The 23,272-nt window shown below is 39.8% G+C and overlaps 1 protein-coding gene across 1 annotated transcript; it reads right to left on the reverse strand.

Annotated features, from left to right (window-relative positions):
- Positions 1 to 9,465: 9,465 nt before the first annotated feature.
- LOC132530794 (CD59 glycoprotein-like) lies at positions 9,466 to 9,877 on the reverse strand. Its single transcript, XM_060168202.1, has one exon. It carries the CDS (start codon positions 9,840 to 9,842, stop codon positions 9,471 to 9,473), a length of 372 nt encoding a protein of 123 aa, XP_060024185.1. The 5' UTR covers positions 9,843 to 9,877; the 3' UTR covers positions 9,466 to 9,470.
- Between the last annotated feature and the right edge of the window lie 13,395 nt (positions 9,878 to 23,272).

The following is a 23,272-nucleotide window of genomic DNA, read 5'->3' on the forward strand; positions in this document are numbered from 1 at the left end:
GCCTTATCATAATGACAATTTATTTCTTGCTCACCTCGAAGATCAATGCAGTTAGTGGCGGGAAGTGGGTCTTCTGCACACAGCTGGTTAAGGATCAAGCTCCTTCCATGCTGTGGCTCTACCATCTTCAACATGTCATCTCAGAGGCATCCTGGCATCATCCAGGTAGCACACAAGGGAAAAGAGAGAGCACACAGAGAAGGTGCATCCCTCTTAACTGCCTTGATGGGGCAGAGGCACATCCCTCCTCACATTTCATTTACAAGAACTGATCACACGGTCCCTTCTAAGTGCAAGGGGGTTGGGAAGTGTAGTTTATCCGGGTGCATAGGATGAGGAAATGTATTTGGTGAATATCTAGCTAATTTCTGCCCTGGGAAGTTTAAAAAACTGGATTCGTATCTGCTGGTCATGGTTTTGGGGTAGCTCTAGGTAAAAAAATATGGAATGAACTAGATATCCTTTCTCAAAGACCATATGGTTGTTCATACCGGGTTTTAAAAAATGTGTCCTTTGTTTAAATAATGTTTTAGGTCAGGAGCACAACCTCAAGAATTCTCTGATTCATCAACACCCTTAAGGGTAGTCACCCACCCAGTAACTCAGATGGAATGTGAGATAAAGGTCCAAGGCTTCAATATGAAGAAAGAGATTGAGGAATCTATACTACACTCCTTTCTACACTGAAGATGCTAACAGTATTTCAAGGTCCAGGATATTTTATTGTCAAATAAGATTCACTTTATGCTTTCATTCTGATAAGCTCCTTTGTAAAACATTAGTCCAGGACCTTCTTAACTCAAACTGCAGAACAAGTCAATTCCAGAGGGGAACACAAAGATCAAGTGATGTCAATCATCTAAGAACTGGAGCATATTAAAATGCCTTACTTTGAAAGACATTTTCAAGTGACTGCTTTAATCATATAGAATTTTGCTAATTAAACAATTTAAATGCCAGCTCTACTAACTGAATTTGGAGTTACATTTTATTTTAATTGTTTCTGTTCTCTAAAAATATACATCAGAGCTTTTTAATTTTAATTCCACATTTTACACAGCAGTTAACCCTCCCACACAGCCAGCTCCAACAGTCACAAAAGCAGAAATACATGCTTGCTGAGGGTACTGTTTTCCAGTTTTAAGCTTATTAAAAATTCATCTGTTGAACCGTTTAGATTAAGTTCTGCCCTTTACTGCATCTTACCAGTCTCACAAAAGCCAAACAGTCAGTGTGGTCTGTATGAATATAATCATGGTCGAATTCTGACTCGACATAGTCTTTTCCTGACCTTACATACTTTCTTCTCCATTAAAAACAGTCTTGCCTCTTCTAACTGATTGCTACGTCAATTTCCTGGCTCTGTCTTCATTTGTTCCTTTAAAAAATGTATTGAGGGGCTTCCCTGGTGGCACAGTGGTTAAGAATCCACCTGCCAATACAGGGGACACGGGTTCGAGACCTGGTCCAGGAAGATCCCACATGCCATGGAGCAACTAATCCCGTGCACCACAACTACTGAGCCTGCACTCTAGAGCCCTCAAGCCACAACTACTGAATCCCGCGCACCACAGCTACTGAAGCCCAAGCGCCTAGAGCCTGTGCTCCACAACAAGAGAAGCCACCGCAATGAGAAGCCCGCACACTGCAAAGAAGAGTAGCCCTTGCTCACCGCAACTAGAGAAAGCCTGCACACAGCAACGAAGACCCAACGCAGCCAAAAATAAATAAATAAAATAAATAAATTTATATAAAAAAATGTATTGAAAATCTTCTTCTTAGCTGTGTGACCTTAAGGCAAATCACCATGCATTATAAAGCCTCGGATTTTTTATCTTTGAAATAAGAATAATCTCCCAGATTTGTTGAGAAGACCTCAAACTGGATGATGAAAAGGAAGGTGCTTTGAAATCTTCCAAGGGCTGTAGAAATACCGTTATCAATAAAACCACTAAACCTCCTGATAGGTGGGAACAATCATTGTTGCAGAGTTCAGAAAAGGAAGCAAGCGTGACTTGAAGCATCCTGCCGAGTGCGAGAGGGGAGAGTGGGGAGATAGGACTTGTGCTGAGTCATGGGGAAAGAGGAGGACTTAAATACATGGAGAGGGCAGGAGAGGGCAACTCAGTCAGAACTGTAAGATCTGTCCTGACAAAAATGCACACAGGTGGAAATGAACTCAAGTTGGCTGGCTCTGAAGCAGGTTGTTGACCTGGGTGGATTGAGGAATAAACTTGAAAAGTAAATTAGGATCAAGGGGAGAGAGTCTTTTCATTGACAAGGACCTTGAATTGATTTTTGATTAGGACGTGGTGGGATGAGGTTGGTATTTTCAGAAGACTCATCTGGCAAAAAGGTGGGTGACCAGATGCACAAAGACTCGTTCGTGGACCGCCATGTTCCAGTCCTGGTGAGAAGAAATAGAGGTCTGAACTATTATGAGAGCAGTGGGGTAAGAAAAAAATGGTACATGAGAGAAGTGGAAAACCCTGACTGTCATCATTGTACCACTGCTGCCACCACCAAAAGCACAACAACCACGGCATTGCAAGAGAGTAGCATGGATTTGATAGGACAGGTAAAGGGAGAAGTTGAGAGTTTTTTGGAGTTTCAGTGACTAGGAAAATGACATCCTCAACAGGCAAGATGGTACTTTTCCAGGACAGAGGGATGGGGGCTTTGGTGTTGGATATATTGAGTCTGAGGTGAAAGCTGGACACATAAGGGAAAAGCTCAGGACTCTGTTACTTGCACTCCTTGCTTTGAATGTTATGCCCTTGTAATAGTGAACTGTCTCCTTCTTGTGTGCACCATGCTGTCATACTTCCATGCATTTACCCTTGCCCTTCCCACCTTATTTATTTACTTATTTTTGGCCACACCCTGTGGCTTGTGGGATCTTAGTTCCCTGACCAGGGATTGAACCCGTGCCCCCTGCAGTGGAAGCGCAGAGTCCCAACCATTGGACGGCCAGGGAAGTCCCTATTTTTATTATTTTTTAAAGTCAGGTTTAGTGATGTATAACTCACATACAGTAAAAATCCATCCTTTCCAGTTGTATGGTATAAGTAACAAAAGTATACAGTCATGTAACTACCACTACACTCAGAGAATTTTCTCTGTGTCTCTTTGGAGTCAACCCCCTCACCCCATTTCCAAAACTCTTATCCGATCTCTGTCCCTATAGTTTTGCCTTTTCCAGAATGATACAGATGGAATCATATCGTGTATAGCCTTTGGTGCCTGACTTCCTTACTTAGCATGATGATTTTTGAGATTCACTCCTGTGTTGCAGGTACCAGTAGTTTGTTTCTTTTGTTTTTTAAATTAATTTATTTTATTTATTTATTGTTCGCTGTGTTGGGTCCTCATTGCTGCACGTGGGCTTTCTCTAGTTGTGGCGAGCCGGGGCTGCTCTTCGTTGCGGTGTGTGGCTTCTTACTGTGGTGGCTTCTCTTGCTGTGGAGCACGGGCTCTAGGCACATGGGCTTCAGTAGTTGCATCATGCAGGCTCAGTAGTTGTAGCTCATGAGCTCTAGATCACAGGCTCAGTAGTTGTGGCGCACAGGCTTAGTTGTTCTGCAGCATGTGGGATCTACCTGGACCAGGGATCGAACCGTGTCCCCTGCACTGGCAGGTGGATTCTCAACCACTGAGCCACCAGGGAAGCCCAGTTTGTTTCCTTTTATTGCTGAAGAGCATCCCTATGTATGGAGGTATCATACTTTGAAGAACAATTGAATTATTGATATTTTTAGCTTTTGGCTATTATGCTTAAAGGTATTATAAACTTTCACCTGCAGGTCTTTGCATGGACATAAGTTTTAACTTCTCTTGGATAAATACCTCAGAGAGAGATTGCTGGATCGCAACATAAATATATATTTAATGTTACAAGAAACCAACAAACTGTTTTCTAAAGTGATAATACCATTGGTATTCCCACTAATAATGAATAAGGGATCCAGTGGATGTTTTGGGTGCCTCCTCTCCCTCCCCGCTTCCCCTCATTCCCACCCCCTATCATGTTGTTATGCTGTTAGCAGTCCTATGGAGAGGCCCGTGTGATAAGTATCCTGTCTGAACAAAAGGTAGTGAGGAACCGAGGCTTGGCAGCAACCAAGTGAGTGAGTTTGGAAATGGGTGCTCTGCCCTAATTGAGCTTTGAGATGACTGCTGCCCCATCTGAGAGCTTGGCTGCGATCTCAGGAGAGATCTCGATTCAGATCCACCCAACTAAGATGCTTGCAGATTTCTGACCCTCAGAAACTCTGTGAGGTAAGAAATGTTTGTTGTTTCAAGCTGCAAAGTTTGGGGTAATTGGTTACACAGATAATTAGTGCACTGAACCAAGACACTGGTGTGAAGGTCAGGGGAGAGGTCAGTTCTGGAACAGAGATTTCAAGTGAAACTATGAGAGAGGATGAGTTTTGAATGCCTTGTGCCGAGACCAGAGCTTCCAACCCTATTTCTGGGACCCCATCCAGAATGTCTCTATCTCAAAGGATATAGATAATTTTCAAAACAAAATTAACTAAAAAAAAATACAGTATTTGGGGGTAGAGAGAGGGGGCCACATACTCAGTAACGATTGTGTTGTCTCAGTTCTCTGAACTTTAAACATCACCCTCTGTGCTGGTTTCCGCCATCTCTACCGTCATGCAATATTTTATGGTGGTCTATTCATCTGGCAATTTTCAGGTATATACAAATTCTTTATATCCCACTCTTCCTCTTCTTTCTCTTTCTCCTTTTTTCCCCTGAAACCCAGCTTTAATGTTTTACAGAGTGATGCAAGTTAAAACAACTCCCTATGGAATCTGCTCAGGCATAGAGAGAAATGAACTGGGGGGAGCCCTGACACCCTGTTCCCCTTTGGCCCCCGAATCCCAGACAGTGCATTTTTCCTGGAGGTGTGAGTATAGGAAATAGGTGGGTGTGGGGAAGGGCTGGTGGGTAGTGGCTGATTCATGCTGCCTCTCCAGGCTGGAGAGTTAGGATCGGTGGTGAGGGGCAGTCTCCCACCATCTGCACAGCGACTGGGACTCAATCGGCCCAGGTGAGGCTTAGGCAGTATTTAGACGCTGAGCTGAGACAGAATCCTTCCACCCTCCAGTTCAGCTAGAGCTCGGGGGTGGGGAATGGCTGGGTATGTGGTGAGAGGGCGTCAGGATAATGTTTGTGACAAGGTCTCCCTCTTGCCCCTTAAACATACTTGCCGTTGAACTGCAGCCAAGATTTTGGACCAGGACAGCCGGCACTGCTGGCTTCTCCTTCTTGAAGGATTCCTGGGGCTCCTCTGAGCCACATTGAAAGCATCATGCAAAGGAAATCCTTTTTCCTTAATAAAAGCGGCTGTGATTCCCTCCCACCAATTTCTTCACTGTCTCTAAAGCTGCACATGGCCATTTATACAGACACAGAGGGAAAATACAGTTTTCTGAATGTAGCACCCTCACCTCTCACAGCAAAATAGCCAAGCCCTTTAGGATAGAGATGCTTTAGGCAAACCCATATCACATCTAATGTCTCCTAAGACTTCTGCAAAATTAGGGTAGGAAGTCGTTTGGGCTTCATTTTTCTCTCTCCTACTGCACTATAAATCTAAACAAACCACTCTATCAATACAATTGCTTCTTTTTTGATTTTTGCACAAAACCGATTTCTCCTTTCATTGATAGCCCATAACTGAAAGCCTTCTGAAATGGATGTGGGAGGAGACATGTGCAAAACAAAAGGAAATGGGAAAACGTTAAACAAATTACTTTTCCCCTGTGAGATTTTCCTCCTTTTCTCTGCAGCCTTATTTGCCTTCTCTGTTGACATTTCAGACTAGAGGAAGATTATGCATAATTGGAGCAGCAGTTTCTTTATCTCTAACCCTCTGAGGGTTCCAGGGACAGAGGTTGTTAGCCTGGGAAACAGGATGTTTGCATTACTGATTAGGCCACGCTGCTTTGACCGAAATAGTAGAGAATATTCTTGGTGGATTTGCCTGTGTCAAGTCGGCCTGCTTCTTGTCCATCACTTCTGGGGTGAGTTAGCTGCCGCCACGTGTGTTAGACATCACGTCTCAGGTTGTTCTTTCAAGCTGTCAGTCATCTTACCTGCTGCTGCTGATCAAAAACCTTATCTCAACCGAGAAACTGCTGCCTGCATTTGTGTCTGTGACCACGGGAGAGTTGTTCGGTGCTTTGGGCTATCTTTATCTCAGATTCCTGGTGCTGGGGGTTCCAGCTGTTTGTGGAAAGTAGAGGCTCACAGAGCTGAACAAATGACTTTACCATTTTCAATTTAGTTGTGCTGCAGGGGCAGCTGAAGATGACACCACACCGTATTGCTTCCTTAACTACATTGCTGGCTTACTAAACAATGCTGCACAGTCATGGTTTGTAAGCTTTGGTATGTAAAATGCAAATTTCTCAGCTCATCTGACAGTGGTTTTGATCCAGTAGGTCCCAGATGGGACCCAAGAATCTGTCTTTAAACAAACAGCCTGATAAATCTGATTTAGAAACAGAGCTACACAACATTAAAGAGTTGAGTGGAGGTTAGGAAATCCGAGTTCCGTTTCAGTAATCTCATGACGAGTCAAAAAGAATGTTGAGGGAAAATCCCAATACTTCTATTTATAGTGACAAGAGTGTTAGCAATTTAAGGATATGATTTATGTCTAATTTCTCTCTCTTTTTTGATGTTAACTAAATTCACTGTGGTAATCATTTTTTAAAAATTGAAGTATGGTTGCTTTACAGTATTGTGCAGAAACAGACTCAGAGACATAGAAAACAAACCTATGGTTCCCACAGGGGAAAGCGGTGGGGAGAGGGATAAATTTGGAGTTTGGGATTAACAGATACAAACTACTATATAAAAAATAGATAAACCACAAGGATGTACTGTATAACACAGGAAACTATATTCAATATCTTGTAATAACCTATAATGAAAAAGAATATGAAAAAGAATATATATATATATATAAAAAACTGAATCACTTTGCTGTACACCTGAAACTAACACAGCATTGTAAATCAACTATACCTCAATAATTTCTCTTTGGTGATGCACTTTGATTGATACACTTGATAGACACTAAATAATTAAATCTAATACTTAATGATCTTAACAAATTTAAAACATTTATTATCATTTGTTGAACATTTTTTTATTAATATGAATCATAATAGAGAACCCAAAACTAGACCACAAAATATTTAGGAGCATTTCAGATTAGTCGAGACAAAAAGGATTGATTAGTCCCTACCTGGTATTATAACTGGCTTGTCGTTTAGATTTAAAAAGAGGCTGGATTTCTACTTCACTCATCAACCCCAGATAAATTACAGATGAATTAAAGATCTAAATTGAAAATAAATAAAGCTGTATACACCCTAGAATAAAATACAAATACTTCTATTTAGTATCATTGGCATGACATAAAACCAACAAGTCAAAAAGTTAAAGATAGATATATTTGACTACCTAAGAATTATTGTATGGTAAAAAATATCATAAAAGAGTCAAAAGTTAAGCTTAAAATTAAAGATAAAATTAACAACTTGAGAAATATTTTTGAAGAGGCAGTTATGGACAAATAATCCATAAATGACCTATAATTTATGAAGTGATGTCCAACTTTGCTCAGAATTATATAAATGCAAATGAAAATAAGATACTCTATTTCACCTGTTTCACAAAAATTAACTTATTTCATGACATCAGTTTTGGGGGGTGTGGAGAAGAGGGCTTGAACAATCTCTATACAAGTTTAAAATATTCATAATCTGATCCAGCAATTCTACTTCTAAAAGCGTATCCTAGAAGTATAATTGTACACGTAACCAGAACAAGGATGATAATTAGAGCACTGTTTGTAATAGTAGGAAAAACCTGGATATAATCCAAATAATCATTAATAGAGGGCTGGTTAAGTAATTAATGATTCATAATACTTTGTACTTTTTTTTCTTTTTTTTTGTATTTGATGAGATTCATTCTGGTTTGTCCAACAGATCACATAATCAAGTTTTTTTTTTTAATGTTAATCAAGAAATTCCACTTTCATCAGCAAAAGGCGGGCTATGCTGTCAAATACAGCCAAGATTGTAAGCATACAAATGGCATTAAGTCTACTGGATCTTAAATTATTCACCAGTATCCACAAGAAAAAGGCAAACCTTTGCCCTCCGGAAAAGGTATATCATTTTTAGGAAACTGGTAGCGCTTCTGAAAGCCTCAGCATGCTAATGGCCCTTGCAAGTGTACTTTACATTATCTGTGCTGACTCAGCTAGGAGCCAACAGGCTGGATGTCGGCAGGTAAAACACATCCCCGCAGACCTGTTACTGTTCATGATGTCATTTGGAAATCTCAAATCACAACCTCAAAGGCTCCTTCTGTTCCATTCATGCATTATACGTACACATATGAAGAGTTTTACCAGTAGCATTTAAAATAAGCATAGCACAGGGATATCAGCTCGGTGCTTTGTGACCGCCTGGAGGGGTGGGATAGAGAGGGTGGGAGGGAGGGAGACGCAAGAGGGAAGAGATATGGGAACATATGTATATGTATAACTGATTCACTTTGTTATAAAGCAGAAACTAACACACCATTGTAAAGCAATTATACCCCAATAAAGAAAAAATAATAAAATAAAATAAGCACACTTAATAACTGCAAGTCACATGTAACATAGAATATTCAAATGTTTAGTTTTTAACTGTGTGTGACAAAGCTAAGACAGCCTACCATTCCAGTAAAAAAGGCGGGGAGTGGGAGGGACAGGTTTAACACACCATTAATTTATGCTACTGAGTTTTTCTAGCGGAAGACAGCAAAGCCAATACAAAATTTAAGGACAGAGGAAAAGTCAGATTTCAGCCTCTGGCACCTCTCTAAAGGCAAACCTTGTGCTTCCGTGCCCTGCCATCTGGAAAGCTTACCTCCTTCCCAGCCAGACACCTTCTAACTGAGAATACAACAGTCGTTAAGAATCTCTGTCCCTGACAAGCCCACACCTGGAACATGCATCATGCCTACCTGGCAATACAGGGGCCATGAAAAGCGAGAAAAAAGCATGCCTTGCGAGAGAGACTGTTGAAAAGGAGCCCCCTGCCCCAGTCTCCCAAAAAAGTACTGATCACATTAACTACATCCAAGGAACCAGAGGGAAATAACTGAGGATCGCAGAGAATCTGCTCGAGCTCAGAGTAAGAAGCATGCAACCTTCCTCAAATCACATGCGCTTCTCTCAAACTTTTTCCCTCACACAGGTCTTCTCTGCTATTAGGACTGGTCTTCAGCATCTCTCTGAGTTCCTCTCTCTTATCTGAGTTGCTCAAGCTAGTTTTAGTCTTTCCCAACAGGATCCAGTTGGAAAATATAAAGCCTTTGGAATGCAGCCGCACAGGAAATAAGGCATATACAGAAACAGGAGATTTAGGAGAAGCCCTCCTGGTGTAGATTTAGAGAAAAAAGCGCCAGACTGCCACCAGCAGCAGGATGCCCAGCAGAGCTGTTTTCCCTGATATACTCGTCCCATCACTTTTGTTACACAGGTTCTCCTGGCAGCAGCGGTACTGAAGCTCCTTCTCCCCTAAGGCTTTTGCAATGGCTTCGAAACTGCAGCGGTCAAACATCCAACACTGGTAGTAAGTTTTTGGTGGCATGGCTTTAACGATGAAACAAGTATCTTGATTATGTGAACAACTGACGACCGTAGTGCAGCCATTAGCTGGGTTAATACAGCTGTAGCACTCCAGGCTGTGACCTACATGGCAGAGGACAGCCAGGATGAACAGGAGCCCAAGCGGGACGAACCCTCCTTTGCTTCCCATTGTGACCAGCTACAGATTCTTATGGCTCCGGTCATCCGCTTCAGTGTGGCTACTCCTGCTACTGTACTATTTTAAAAGCATGGCTAGATCTGCATAATATATGGATATGGAAAAAACCACCAAGATACACTGTTAGATTTAAAAAGAAAAAGGAAGGTAGGACACTAAACAATGTGTATGTTTGTTTGGATATAGCAAAACCCCAGAAAATGTGTTTATATACACAGATAATTTCTGGAAACATTAAGAAATTGTTAAAAATGGATACCTTTGAGAATGGGAGTGAGGATTTTGGGGTAGGAGGAAGACTTACTTTTCATTGGAAATACTCTTGTATTGCTTCAAAACTTAAAATCACGTAATATATCTTTGGAATTGTATTTGGAATTATATGAAGCAAAAGCTACTTGAAAAAGCAAGCATTTTACATACCTCAGCTGTTCTTCTGATTACAGCATAATGTTTGTGATAATCATACTTTGCTATCAGAAAGATCAAATTATGTTTTATAAAACAAATCAACTAATCATATGAAACATTTACAAAGGGGGTTATGTTGAAAAAGAATTCAGTATGTAAATGACAAAACGTCATTAGGAAAAATCCATGCATTTAGCATAGCTGGTATGTACTTCACTGTGTCATACCGCTATGCAAAGATGTTCCTGACATCTCCTCTGTACCATGACATGCTTTCAGGACTTTGCCTAGTAAAGGTGGCTATTTGCCTTGTCATCCTGAAACCGCGTAACTCCGACTGGGACTTGAACCCACACACTGGGACTTGAACCCATGTTCTTTTAACTGAGATCACACACCTGGTCTCAGGACTTAATGAAGCTCAGGTTCTTGATGTCTCATCGCAGAAAGAATTCAGTGAGAGACAAAGTGATAGGTAAGAAGTGGATTTATTTAGAGAGAAACACACTCCACAGACAGAGTGTGGGCCATCTCAGAAGGCAAGAGCAGTCCCAGGGTATGGGGTTGTCAGTTTTTATAGGGCTGGGTAACTTCACAGGCTACTAAGTGGGAGGAGTATTCCAACTATTTTGGGGAAGGGGTGGGGATTTCGAAGAATTGGGTTACCACCCACTCTTTGACCTTATGGTCAGACTTGGAACTGTCATGGCTCCTGTGGGTGTGTCATTTAGCTTGCTGATGTGTTACAATGAACATATACTGAGGCTCAAGGTCTAGTGGAAGTCGACTCATCCGTCTGCCATCTTGCACCTACTTGGTTCTAATCAGTTTACGTTGTGTCCTCAAACTAAGTCATTTTTTTTTTTTTTTTTTTTTTGCGGTACGCAGGCCTCTCACTGTTGTGGCCTCTCCCGCTGCGGAGCACAGGCTCCGGACGCGCAGGCTCAGTGGCCATGGCTCACGGGCCTAGCTGCTCCGCGGCATGTGGGATCTTCCCAGACCAGGGCATGAACCTGTGTCCCCTGCATCGGCAGGCAGACTCTCAACCACTGCACCACCAGGGAAGCCCTAGGTCATTCTTTTAAGGGTGGTGCCCCGCCCCCTTCCCTCCTGTTTCAATCGTGTAAGCAGATAAGTTATGGAGTCCCCAGAGAAAGAGAACCAGGAATGGCTTTCTTGACATAAGAGAAGCCATTTTGGCCTAAGCCGTTGTGTGATCTCAGGTGGGCAGGGTCAGGATGTTTCCCTGTGAGCTGAACAAAGGCACTTTAGTTTAACATTCAGGCAGAGTGGCAGCGTTCCCCAAGGCATGCCATTATGTATGCTTATAGCTATAGACAGTATCCTTTTGGTGATTATAGTAACAAAAGCAACGGAAAACAAAGGTTAAAGTAAAAGAAACAGATCCAACATGGGGTCAGATTTTTGTTCTTCTCCGTTACAAAAGGTCAAAAGGAGAGAGGAGACGCCAGTCCATTGTCCTACCAACCTCCCTAGAACCCTTCTTGCTGAAATCAGTCTTGAGCCATGCGTGTGCCATCAGGAAGTCAGAGTGATTGGCCAGAGACAACCTGGAACTAACCCCATCACCATAAAACCTGAGTCTGCGAGCCACATGGCAGAGCAGTTCTCATGGGCTCCCTTACCCTGCTGCTCTCTGCCTGGGTGCCCCTTCCCAGGAAAGTCTCTTGCTTGTCAGCATGTGTGTCTCCTGGGACAATTCATTTTTGAGTGTTAGACAAGTGCTCACTCTTGGGCCCTGGAAGGGGTCCCTCTTCCTTCAATGAATGGAGTCTTGAACTATTTTAGGATCACAACCCTAAAAGCAGGATAGACGCAGCCACAGCCATAGCCTGAAGTGCTTGGTGGGTTTTAGGAAGACAATGTACTGGGAATCTTGGAGCTAAGCGTTCCTCAGCTGGCAAGCCATAACATATGTAATTTCTGTTTAGGAAGAAACTGAGTTTTACAAAAGTGAAATGAGGGGGGGAAAGGCACAAATATTGAGAACCAATCAGTCCTTCTCAGCATTGCCTCATGCCTTCTCCATGCATCCTTATTAAAGCCAGATGCACATTTAATTTTAGAAAAGTCTAAATAGGTGTGTGTTTTATTTTTCTGTTTTCTACTGGAGTAATGTTGTAAGCTTAGAAATGCTCTATATCTAGCATCTGAAATTTACAGCTCTTCTGTTTTAAGTAAACATCAGGTACTTAGCTAATTAAATGTAATGCTTGTAGGATCCTGTTTATAGGAAAGTGTCAACTTTCAGGATGTTGTGTATAAGTCTTGATAAAATTATGTAGAAAATAACAGCGTACTCTTGTTTCATAGGCTGACCTTGCAGTCAACACCACCTGGAAATGGCTCAAAACAAAAAATGATCGAAGGGCTGAAATGAGATAAGATCAAATTGATGTCATGGTAATTACACAAAGTACCATTCAATCATTGGATGGAATTTACTGTTGATCCCTGGACTTAGATGCAGGTGGGAACATGCAGTTTTTATTACTCTGCTGGTATATAAGACAGGTGAGGACTTTATTAAGAGCAGTTACTGAGAAATCACAAGACGAAGCTAAAATCCCTCTTCAGATCCACAGTCAACTGCCCTGCCCACATCCTGCAAAAAATCCAGAGGAAGGTAATATGAATGAAATAATTTGGGGGATTTTAATTGAAGAGTAAAATATTTGAGAATACAAGGGAGCTGGTTGTGCATAAACCTTAGTAAGAAGACAGGCATTTACACATTCTCTTTTCAGCACTCATGATTGAATTGGGAGGAAGTCTGCAAAATTGTGGTCTGTGATCACAGGCTAAGATGTTATTTAACTGAAGCCAGAAACCAACTGTCTCCTGCTGTGATGTGTGAGTGCCTGTCAGTAACTAAAAAGTTTTCTCAAGAAATATTGGATGTCATTTGAAAGGCATTCTTTGGAGTGGCTTCCAGGGGTCAGGAAGAGCAGGGAGGAGACATGTAAGTTGCTGATATTGTTTTGTCATCAGTTTTTAAATGACACATAACTACATCTTCAAACTGGTCAATGGTAAAGCAGCTCACCTGTTCAGCGGAATGACCATAGCTTGATATTTTTTGAATAGACCCTCTTGGGTAGACTTGAATTGTAACACTGAAATGTCTTGAACAACATTGTTTCCTTTTTCCTCTTTCATAGAATGCCACAAAAATAAGAGTCGGTAGTATTTCTCACTATTACTGATGGACCTTGCAATTCTACATCACTTGGCTAAATCTAATTGGTTTGTTCCACAGACAGTTTCTAGAAATGTTTGCTAACTTTAGTTATATTTGCGTCAGTGCTGCTTGGAATGGCAGCTGGTTAGGAAATTAGGACTAGAAAATAAAAGTGCTCCTTTGTCCCTCCTTATTAATGTTGAGGATACAAGATTTGGGTACATGGAAGAATTATGAACTCACACTACATGGGTCCTCAGGAATACTGAAGCTCCATTTCACTTTCATGGGAACTATTGTTTCCTAAGCTCTACAATCTTCTCCTCAATCAAAAAAGAAGATGTTTTATATTAGAACAGAGGAATATTCTTAAGTTTCTGGAGATATCTTTTAAATAATTACTTAACATCAACTCAATTATTCAAAATATTGGTCATCCAAATTGATTGTAATACTTTGCTATAGTTTTGAATTATTTTTAAATGATAAGAATAACCACCATTTATGAAAAGTTTATGTGTCTTCATTTCATTTCTTTAACTTTGGTTTTGGTTTCTGTTCTTTCTTTCTTTTTTTTTTTTTTGCAGTAACAGAGTCGTTGAAATTTTGAGTCATATTTCTCACCATTTCTTGCTGAAAAAGGTAGCATGTGAAGTGTTAGAAAAGCAATTTATTATATTCCAGAACAGCTTCTCAGTTTCCTTGTACATTTCTCAAATTTACATGAAAACTCAAAGTAAGAGCTAGGAAACAGAAATAGTAAAATTAGAACGTAATATGTGCATTTTGTTCAAAAGTAGATCAAGATAATCAGCTTTCACAAAGAGAAAATGTACAGGAATCAGCTGATATTTCCATTGAGAACAGCATGACCTGTAGCACCTTACTTCCATTTTTATAGATTGTGAATCCCAGAGTAGTTTGCTATCAACTTATGGTCCTTGCAAATTCTGGTTTTGGTGTGTAACATTTCAGCATTCCCCATCATAATGTTGCACAAAATAATCCAGTAATTTCTTGATTCATCAGACTCAGAGATGACATTATAGAAATGCTCTAGCATCCGCTGTGCACTGGGGTAGGAGGAGGAGAGAGAGAAGAGGGCGCTTAGGCCAGAGCGGGAGCAGAATCAAGGGCAATATTATGAACTGAATTTGAAAAGACAACAGTAACATCATGATCCATGCTTAAATCAACGCCCTAAAGAGAATGGATTAACTGTGTGTTTCTAGGCTATAAAGGTAGTATAGGTGAAAGGGTACTATCTTAGGATCAGACCACTTTCCAGTTGACTTTGGCAAATCCTTTTACCTCTCTCAAGTGTAGTTTTCTAGTCTACGAGATAGGTGACATAGTAGTGCTTTCCCCAAAGAAGTGTAAAGAGAATCAAACAAGGGAAATGGATATGAAAGCCAATGCTTGGCCCCCGCCAGTCACTCCCCGCCAATCAGACACTAGTCCTCATGCCTTGGTCAGGTGTAAAGTGCCTCTTTATATGAATGAAATGTCTTTCTTAAGGCTGTTCTGAAGAAGGTGAAGTCAGATAAATATGCAAAATAAAAAATTACACGAGAAAGTTATATTTGAGCTGGTATAACATAATATTACTCTAAAAAAAAAAGATGTCAGCATTCTATTTAGGGATATACCACCTGAAAAAAAAACATTTAAGAAGTTCATTGTGAAATATAAAGTTTTGAAGGCAGTGTAGTAAAATGCGGTTCAGAGCTTGGAGTTGTAAAGAGACATTCTAAAATCTTAGGTCTGGGCTTCCCTGGTGGCGCAGTGGTTGAGAGTTCACCTGCCGATGCAGGGGACACGGGTTCGTGCCCCGGTCCGGGAGGATCCCATATGCCGCGGAGTGGCTGGGCCCGTGAGCCATGGCCGCTGAGCCTGCACGTCCGGAGCCTGTGCTCCGCAATGGGAGAGCCCGCAGAAGTGAGAGGCCCGCGTACCGGAAAAAAAAAAAAAAAAAGAAGAAGATAAAATCTTAGGTCTGCCAGTGGTGAATTTTGTGACTTTGTATAGGTTACTTTGCCTCTGGAATTCTTTTATCTGCCAAAATGAGAAGAATACCTCACAGGGTTGTCACGAGTATTGAATATATTTATGTGTTCAAGGTGCTCAAAAGAATACCTAGCACACACAAGTGCTCAATTAATGGTTGGTATTCTTTTTAATGTAGAAGTTATTATTACCAAATTCAGTATGGCAGATACTGTGGGCAATGCTAACTCGGAATTTTTTTTCACACTTTGTTAGATTTTCCCTAATAGATTAACTGAATCTGTGTTATATAAATCACACCCCACAGAGGAAAAGTACCGGAAGAAAGTGGAGAGACAAGACTGGCGTCCCATATCTCAAACCCTGGAGGAGAAATTTTTGTTATAAGAGACAGTGGTTGTTCCAGTTATCTATTACTGTGCATCAAAGTACTGAAAAGCTTAGTGGGTAAAACAAGAAGTTATAATTATCTCTCAAGGCCCTGCAGGTGGATTGGGCTCAACTGGGCCGTTCTTAACTTGGATTTCTCATGCATTTGTGATCAGATATTGGCTGGGGCTGGAGTCATCTGAAGGCTCGACTGGGCTGGTCATCCAAATGGCTTCTTCACTCATTATTTCTTGGCCTCTTTCTCTTTCTCTGTGTGGCATCTCGTTCTCCAGGGCCGGTCCACGTGGCTTATAGCCTTCTTATTGTGTGGTGGTCTCAGACTAGTAGCACTTCTTACACAGCAACTGGCTTCTAAGACACAGGAAGCAGAAACTGCCAGGTCAGTGCAGGGCTACTCCCACGACTGGCCCAGAGTTGTATTGGTGTAAGGGACACTCTCATGACTGCCTTATTCTATTGGTGTAAGTAGTCATAGGGCCCCCCTAGGTCAACGGGATACAAAGACAGACACACCACTTTTCCATATGGAAGTGGCAAGGTCATACTGCAGAGTGAATGTAGGCTGAGAATATTTTTGTGGCCATCTTTGGTAAGTACACCTGCCATAGCAGAGAAAACAGGGGCAATAAACAATAAGGGGCTTCTCTTTGCAGTTCTGCTCTGTTTTTTTTTTTAACTATTATTTATTTTTATTTTTGGCTGCACCGCGCAGCACGTGGGATCTTAGTTCCCCAACCAGGGATCGAACCCGTGGGCCCTGCAGTGGAAACGTGGAGCCCCAACCACTGGACCTCTAGGGAATTTCCTGCTTTGTTTTTATCACAGAAAAAAATGCTTATAATGTGAGGTGCTGGGTTTGAGAAATCTACAAACCCAGCCTGTCCATTCTATTATTGAGAGACTTTAAGGTAAATTAAATGTTTCTATAATCTAGTGCTTTTAAATGGAAATGATACTTGGTGTGTCAAAAGATTGCACGAAAACAGCTCAAATAAAAAACAAAATGTAATGCACAAATTTTTAAAGTCACAAGAATGATTCTTATATTGCTATAATAATGCTCTGTATAAAACTTTTCTGGCCTTTGGATGTTTTACTTTTCTGAGTGATAAGTTGACACTACTTAATGTTTTGTTCCTGATAGCATTTATTACTGCAATAATGTTAATTTTAAAAATTGGGTATTTTTAAACTACAAATATTTGAAGTTCTCATTTAAAACAATATTTTATGGTACATAGAGTTTGTCCTATCAAAATTTCTTGTTGATTTAGTTTGCAGACAATTAAAAAAATGCTGATGTGCTAGAAAAACCAGAAGGGTAATAGAAGAACTAAGATTTTAATTACGTAATTATGTTAACGTTGTAAAGTGCCTTAAAATAACAATTAAAGCAGAAAGTGTACATCTTATTTTAAGCCCCTTAAATTTAGTCAGTTAAGAAGCTTCTCAAAATATGATTGTTACAAGAATCGTCATAAAGGAATTGAAATTTTTATAATCCTATGAGCACTTCAATTTCCTTCTAAATACTGCCTGCTCCTTTTCTTTTTAAAAAATAAATATTTATAGGTCATCTTTTGTTCTGTCTGTTTTTATGGAAACCCCTGGGGTTTTTTGTTTTTTTGCAAAGTATACCTGTACAAGTTGTACTTTATATGTCTTTTGCCTCTAAGACCCCCTTTTTTCCCTCTTCCTCTTCATTTCATCTGGAAAATTAAGTCGGCTCCCTTTTAGAATTTTGCGAAGCCAAAAAATACTGTTAAGTAATTGATAAACAGAAATCCCACCCCAAATACAGCTGCTGAACTGTGTGACATCACTTATTTTCCTCTGGACACTTTGGGGATACACTATTTGCAACCCCTGTGATTAGGCTGGGGAAGTTATGAGGACTGCTGAATACACAAAGCTCCTGTACAAATGTTAAAACAGTAAAACATATATTTACTACCGTCGTGCTTCTCTTCCCCATGAAATACGTGTTCTTTATTCTCATTAGTTTTTCACCTCTCTGTTTTCCTGTCCCCAGCCTATCAAATGTTTCAACATCTACGAATGCTTTTACTACAGCATTCATTGCTCTCACTCACAGTCATTTGCCTTTGTATCTGGGTCAGAGAGCAGGAAACTTATTCATATTTGTGTCACCCATACTTGGCACAGTGCCTGGCACGTAGCAGGTACTTATTCAAAGTCTTTAAATCTTTCAAATGTTCAATTTGGACCTTAAATTTTGCACTTTACAATGTTGAACTGTCAAATCATCCAAAACTCATCTTTTCATAAAATAGAGAAAGCATTAATTATCTATATCAAAGAATGGATGAGGGGATTTGAGACAGATCATGGGAGTATTAACCGTTTCTCTCTCAGCCATCCTTCGACGATCAGTGAATGCGATACTGGGTCTCAAGGTCAATCTAGTGCCTAGGAGCAATATTTGAATGTCTACTTCGAAGAACTAAGAACTTGTTGGATTACTGAGCTTGGGGGCTGGAGTATGGGATCACAGAAGACATTCACTGCTCGACCTGGGATTCAGAATATGTTACAAGAACAGGGTAAAAACCCACTTGCTGCAACTAGAGGACATGAAGAAAGAAAACTAGTAGCCAAGGCTACTCCAAGTTGAGTTTCCTGATCACTGACCCCAGACTCTTTAAATTCGTCCAGCAGGAGACATCAGTGGTCACTCGGTGGGATGTGGAGGTGAGCCTGTTCGGGGACTGGCTCCATGGGAGGTGGTGGGATGAAGGATGAAGGGTGCTGAACGTCCACTTATCCTTGCGATGCTCCACCTTCGTATCTCTCATCCAGGCTGAACTATTGCTATTCGCTGGACCAGGCAAGATGCTAAAACTTACAGTCCTCTCCTCTGCTTAACAAACAATTCTTACATACCTATCTCATGCCAGGCAGTGTGCTGGGGATTAAAGTCTTTGCTTTCAAGGGTCCTTTTCATTAGTGATCCTTCACTGAAGGCTGCCTACTTTTCTTCTTATTGGTAGTTTGGGGCTGGGCTAGATGGGGCTAATGAAGTGAAACCTTAGGTTAACTCTCTAGAAATCAGTTAGATTTAATCTGTTTTGTTAACAAAGAATTATGCCTCTACCCTAGCCAGTCATCTCAAAAATGTGCTATGAGTCAGTTGGGCTTCCTGGTGTGGAGAGTATGGGTGAGTCACCCCATCTACCAACACCATTAGAAAAATCGAAAACCTTACTCTTCGGCAGTGGGGGAGCAATGGCAGCATCTTTGCAGGTGAATGAAGACCAGGATGTCACATTGTACCAAACACTTGTCTTCTTGGAACAATCTTATATATATATATATATATGTATATGTACATATATGTATATTTGTGTACATACATGCATGTACACATATATACATACATACATATATGTGTGTGTATGTATATTTAATTTGCCTTGAAGCCTTTCAGTAATAGGATTGACAGGTTGGGATGATAGATTTCTCAGTCCTGGCACCTTACCTTATAAACACTTTTTTTCTGTGATAAAAACAGAACAGAGGAGCTGCAAAGAGAAGCCCCCTTATTGTTCATTGTCCCGAAGTTTTCACTGCTATGGCAGGTGTACTTTTCAAAACGGGCCAGAAAAAAAATCTCAGTCTAAATTCATTCTGCAGTATGACTTTGCCACTCCCACATCAAAACGTAGTGTCTATCTTTGTACCCTGTTTGATAGATGGGGTTGGTGTGTATGTGTATGGTACTTGGTGTGTCAAGATATGTAGAGAGAGAGATATATAGATATATACTGATGTCCATATGTGTGTGTGTATGGTACACTGCTATTTACCTATTATATAAATCATTTAATACATGAATTATATATTAATGTATATAATCACAATAAATAATACGCAAACATATTAAATAATAATAGTAAGTTTAACATTGTAAATCAACTATACTTCTATGAAAAATAAAAAAAATAATAGTAAATCATGGCAATAATATTCTTTAATACTTTTAAGAATGCTATCTTTTCCTTACAGAGTCTTATTATATTAAGAACATAAATTTGCCCACATACCTAGTTTGATATAAAGTAACAGATACCCAGTTGAAACACTGAAGCTCTTATATATGCTTTCTATTAATGTTTTCTTTTGAATTCCTATGACTTTTATATCTTAGCATAAAATGGCTCTTACCTGTGGCATATTTAACACTTAGACATTTATGTATTAGCCAGCTACAAATTCTATAGCTAAGTGAGAATATGTCATCTCTAATGAATTTATTATCTGAAAATATTTTATTTTATTAAACACTTATTCTAAGTTGTCATTTAAGAGTTATCTTGTTTCTCAGTATGAATGACAGCTCTACATAAGCAACTTTTGATTGATACTGTTACTGTTCTAAAGTCCCGATGCAACACAACTGCATCTACTCTGTGCAAGACCTTGTGCTAGGATGGGGGTGGGTTAGAGGGGCACAGTTTCTACGCTTAAGAAGCTTTACATGGATGGAAAAACAAACAGGTATATAACTAGCTAGAGTTCAGGACAGACTGTGGAACTTCATCTAAGAATTATAAGCAAAGTGATGGATAAATGCAGTGGAGAGTTATTTATTCTCTCTTTGGGCTTGGATGAAACCTTCACAATGAAGCTGGTGGCTGGGCAGCTCCTTAAAAAACTCTGAGGTGGATGGCTGAGAAGGGGGAGAGAGGCCTTACAGGTCAAGTCGAGAATACACACATTTTCTTGGCCTCATTTTATTCTGATGGGGCAGGTGGCAGGAGGTGAGGGTGTGTTGAGTGGGTGTTGGAGGCGCACTGTAGGGCTGGATATATAGAGTCTGTGATGCCTGCAGTGTTCTCACTCGGAATACCAAGAGGCTGAGATTAGTACATCTGATTTAGATTGAGCATGTTTTGCAAAATAGCATAAATCCCAGCTGAACATAATTATTGTTCCTGCCCTGGGTCTTAATGTTTTTCTTCCATATTCCAAAACAGAAAGGCCTAAGGGTGATTAGGCTGATGAAAACATTTATTAAAATGTTTTCGGAAACACCTAGAATTTGAGGGTTAATCCCTTTCTGCTTGGTTAATCTCATCTCTTTTTAAAATAAAGACAAAGCCGTTTCTGTTATTGAAAGCTAAAGGAATGGTGACTTTGGTTCTGCTTTTTCAATCTTCTCTTCACTTTATCATAAAGCAAATCCTAAAATATGCATCCGTTTCATGCTCTCACTTTCTGCAATCTTGTTATAAATGCTTCTCTCTGAATTAATTCTGATATAATTGTTCACTGCATAATGCTGAATTTTCATAATATATGAGCTGCAATATCAAAGCACAAAAACGATACTAATTTAAAAAGGAAACCAGTTTCAATTCTGAAATTTTCCTTGTGGCTTTGTATATCACTTAAGAAGTGGTTCTCAAATTTCAGCTCTTAGAATCTGTTTATGATCTTAAAGATTATCGAAGAGCTCAAAGAATATTTTTAATGAATTTATATTTATCAATAGTTACTGATATAGAAATTATGTTGGAAAAAGTTTTAAAATATTTATTCTTTTTTTTTTTTTTGGCCACATGGCTTGTGGAATCTTATTTCCCTGACCAGGGATTGAACCCAGACCCTCAGCAGTGAAAGCACCAAGCACTGGACTGCCAGGGAATTCCCAGAAATATTTATTCCTTTAAAAACAACAATTTAAAACCCATCACATGTTAACACAAATACAATATATTTATAAAAAATGACAATTTCCAAAACAAAAAAAGTCAGTGAGAAGAGTGGCATTGTTTTACCTTTTTGCAATTTTTTTTTTTTTTTTTTTTTTTGGCCACATCCTGAGGCTTGTGGGGATCTTCAGTTCTCCAACCAGGGACTGAACCTGAGGTCATGGCAGTGAAAGCGTCAAGTCCCAACCGCTGGACCACCAGGGAATTCCCTCTTTTTGAAAATTTAAAAAGTACTGGGCTAATAGAACACAGCTACATTCTCAGGTGCTTCTTTATTCAATCTGTTGCAATATCACATGTCATGTAGCCTCTAGAAAATTTCTCTGAACACTCATGAGGGGATGAGAGTGAAAAATCCAAACAGCATCTTAGTATTATTATGAAAATAATTTTGACCTCACAGACCCACTAAAAGTGTTTAGGGTCCCCAGATCTCACTTTGAGAGCCACTGACTTAGTACAATATTTATTCAGTGTTAATTATGGGTGAAGATAAATAAAACCCATAATTACTTGTGTATAAGTATATAAATCAGGTAGAAATAATGACGTACATATGTTTTAGCCTTACCTACACGTAAACAGTCTGTTTTCTGTATTATAAACTGTTGGTTCTACTGTCTGACAAATTATTCTTACAAGGTACATGGGTTGATATAAACATCTAGCAAAAACATGGTCTTATCATGTCCGTCTACGTGAAAAATAACCACAGGTTTTGAATCACATGGAATTATAAATCTCATTCTGAAATTTTTTTAAAAGAAATTTTGGTTTTGATAAATTATAGATTTAGAAGAAGTTGCGCCCCCCCCACCCCGGCCCAAAAAATGTACAGGGAAGTCCTGAGTATCCTTTAGCTAGTTCCCTCAATGATAATACCTTCCAAAACTACAGTACAAGGGGAAAACCAGGAAATTGACATTGGTACAACCCACAGAGTTTATTTGGATTTCACTAGTATTTTGTGTATGTGTGTGTTTCTGTGCAATTTCATCCCATGTTAGATTGTGACACTATCACAATCAAGATAAAGAACTGTTCCATCACCACAAGGCTCCCGGTTCTATCTTTGTATAGCCACATTTACTTACTCCCCTCAACTTCCTCCCCACATACTAACTCCTTGAAACTGCTAATGTAGCATCTCTATAATTTTATCAATTCAAGAGCGTTATATGAATGGAATCACACAGAATGCAACCTTCACTCAGCAGGATACCCCTGAGATCCATCCAAGTTGCATGTGTATCAATAACATGTTCCTATTTCTTGTTACATAGTATATAATCTGGTATTGGAAGTACCATTGTTTGCAGAGCCAACCATTCCTCTGTTGTTGGGCATTTGGACCATTTCCAGTTTGGGGCTATTATAAATAAAGATGCTATGACCCTTTATATATGTTTTATTTGAACATAGTTTTCATTTCTCTGAGATAAATGCCCAAGTACAACTACTGGGTTATATGGTAACTACATGTTCAGTTTTATAAGAAACTTCCAAACTATTTTCCAGAGGGCTGTACCATTTTATATTTCCACCAGAAACGTCTGAATTATCCTGTTTCTCTGCATCCATTTGGTGTTATTTTTATGTTAGCTAGCTGATAGGTATATAATACCTCATTGTGGTTTTAATTTGCATGTCCCTAATGGTTGATGTAGAATACATTA

The sequence above is a fragment of the Lagenorhynchus albirostris genome, chromosome 12 (genome assembly GCF_949774975.1).
Source record: "Lagenorhynchus albirostris chromosome 12, mLagAlb1.1, whole genome shotgun sequence".
Taxonomy (NCBI): Eukaryota; Metazoa; Chordata; class Mammalia; order Artiodactyla; family Delphinidae; genus Lagenorhynchus; species Lagenorhynchus albirostris.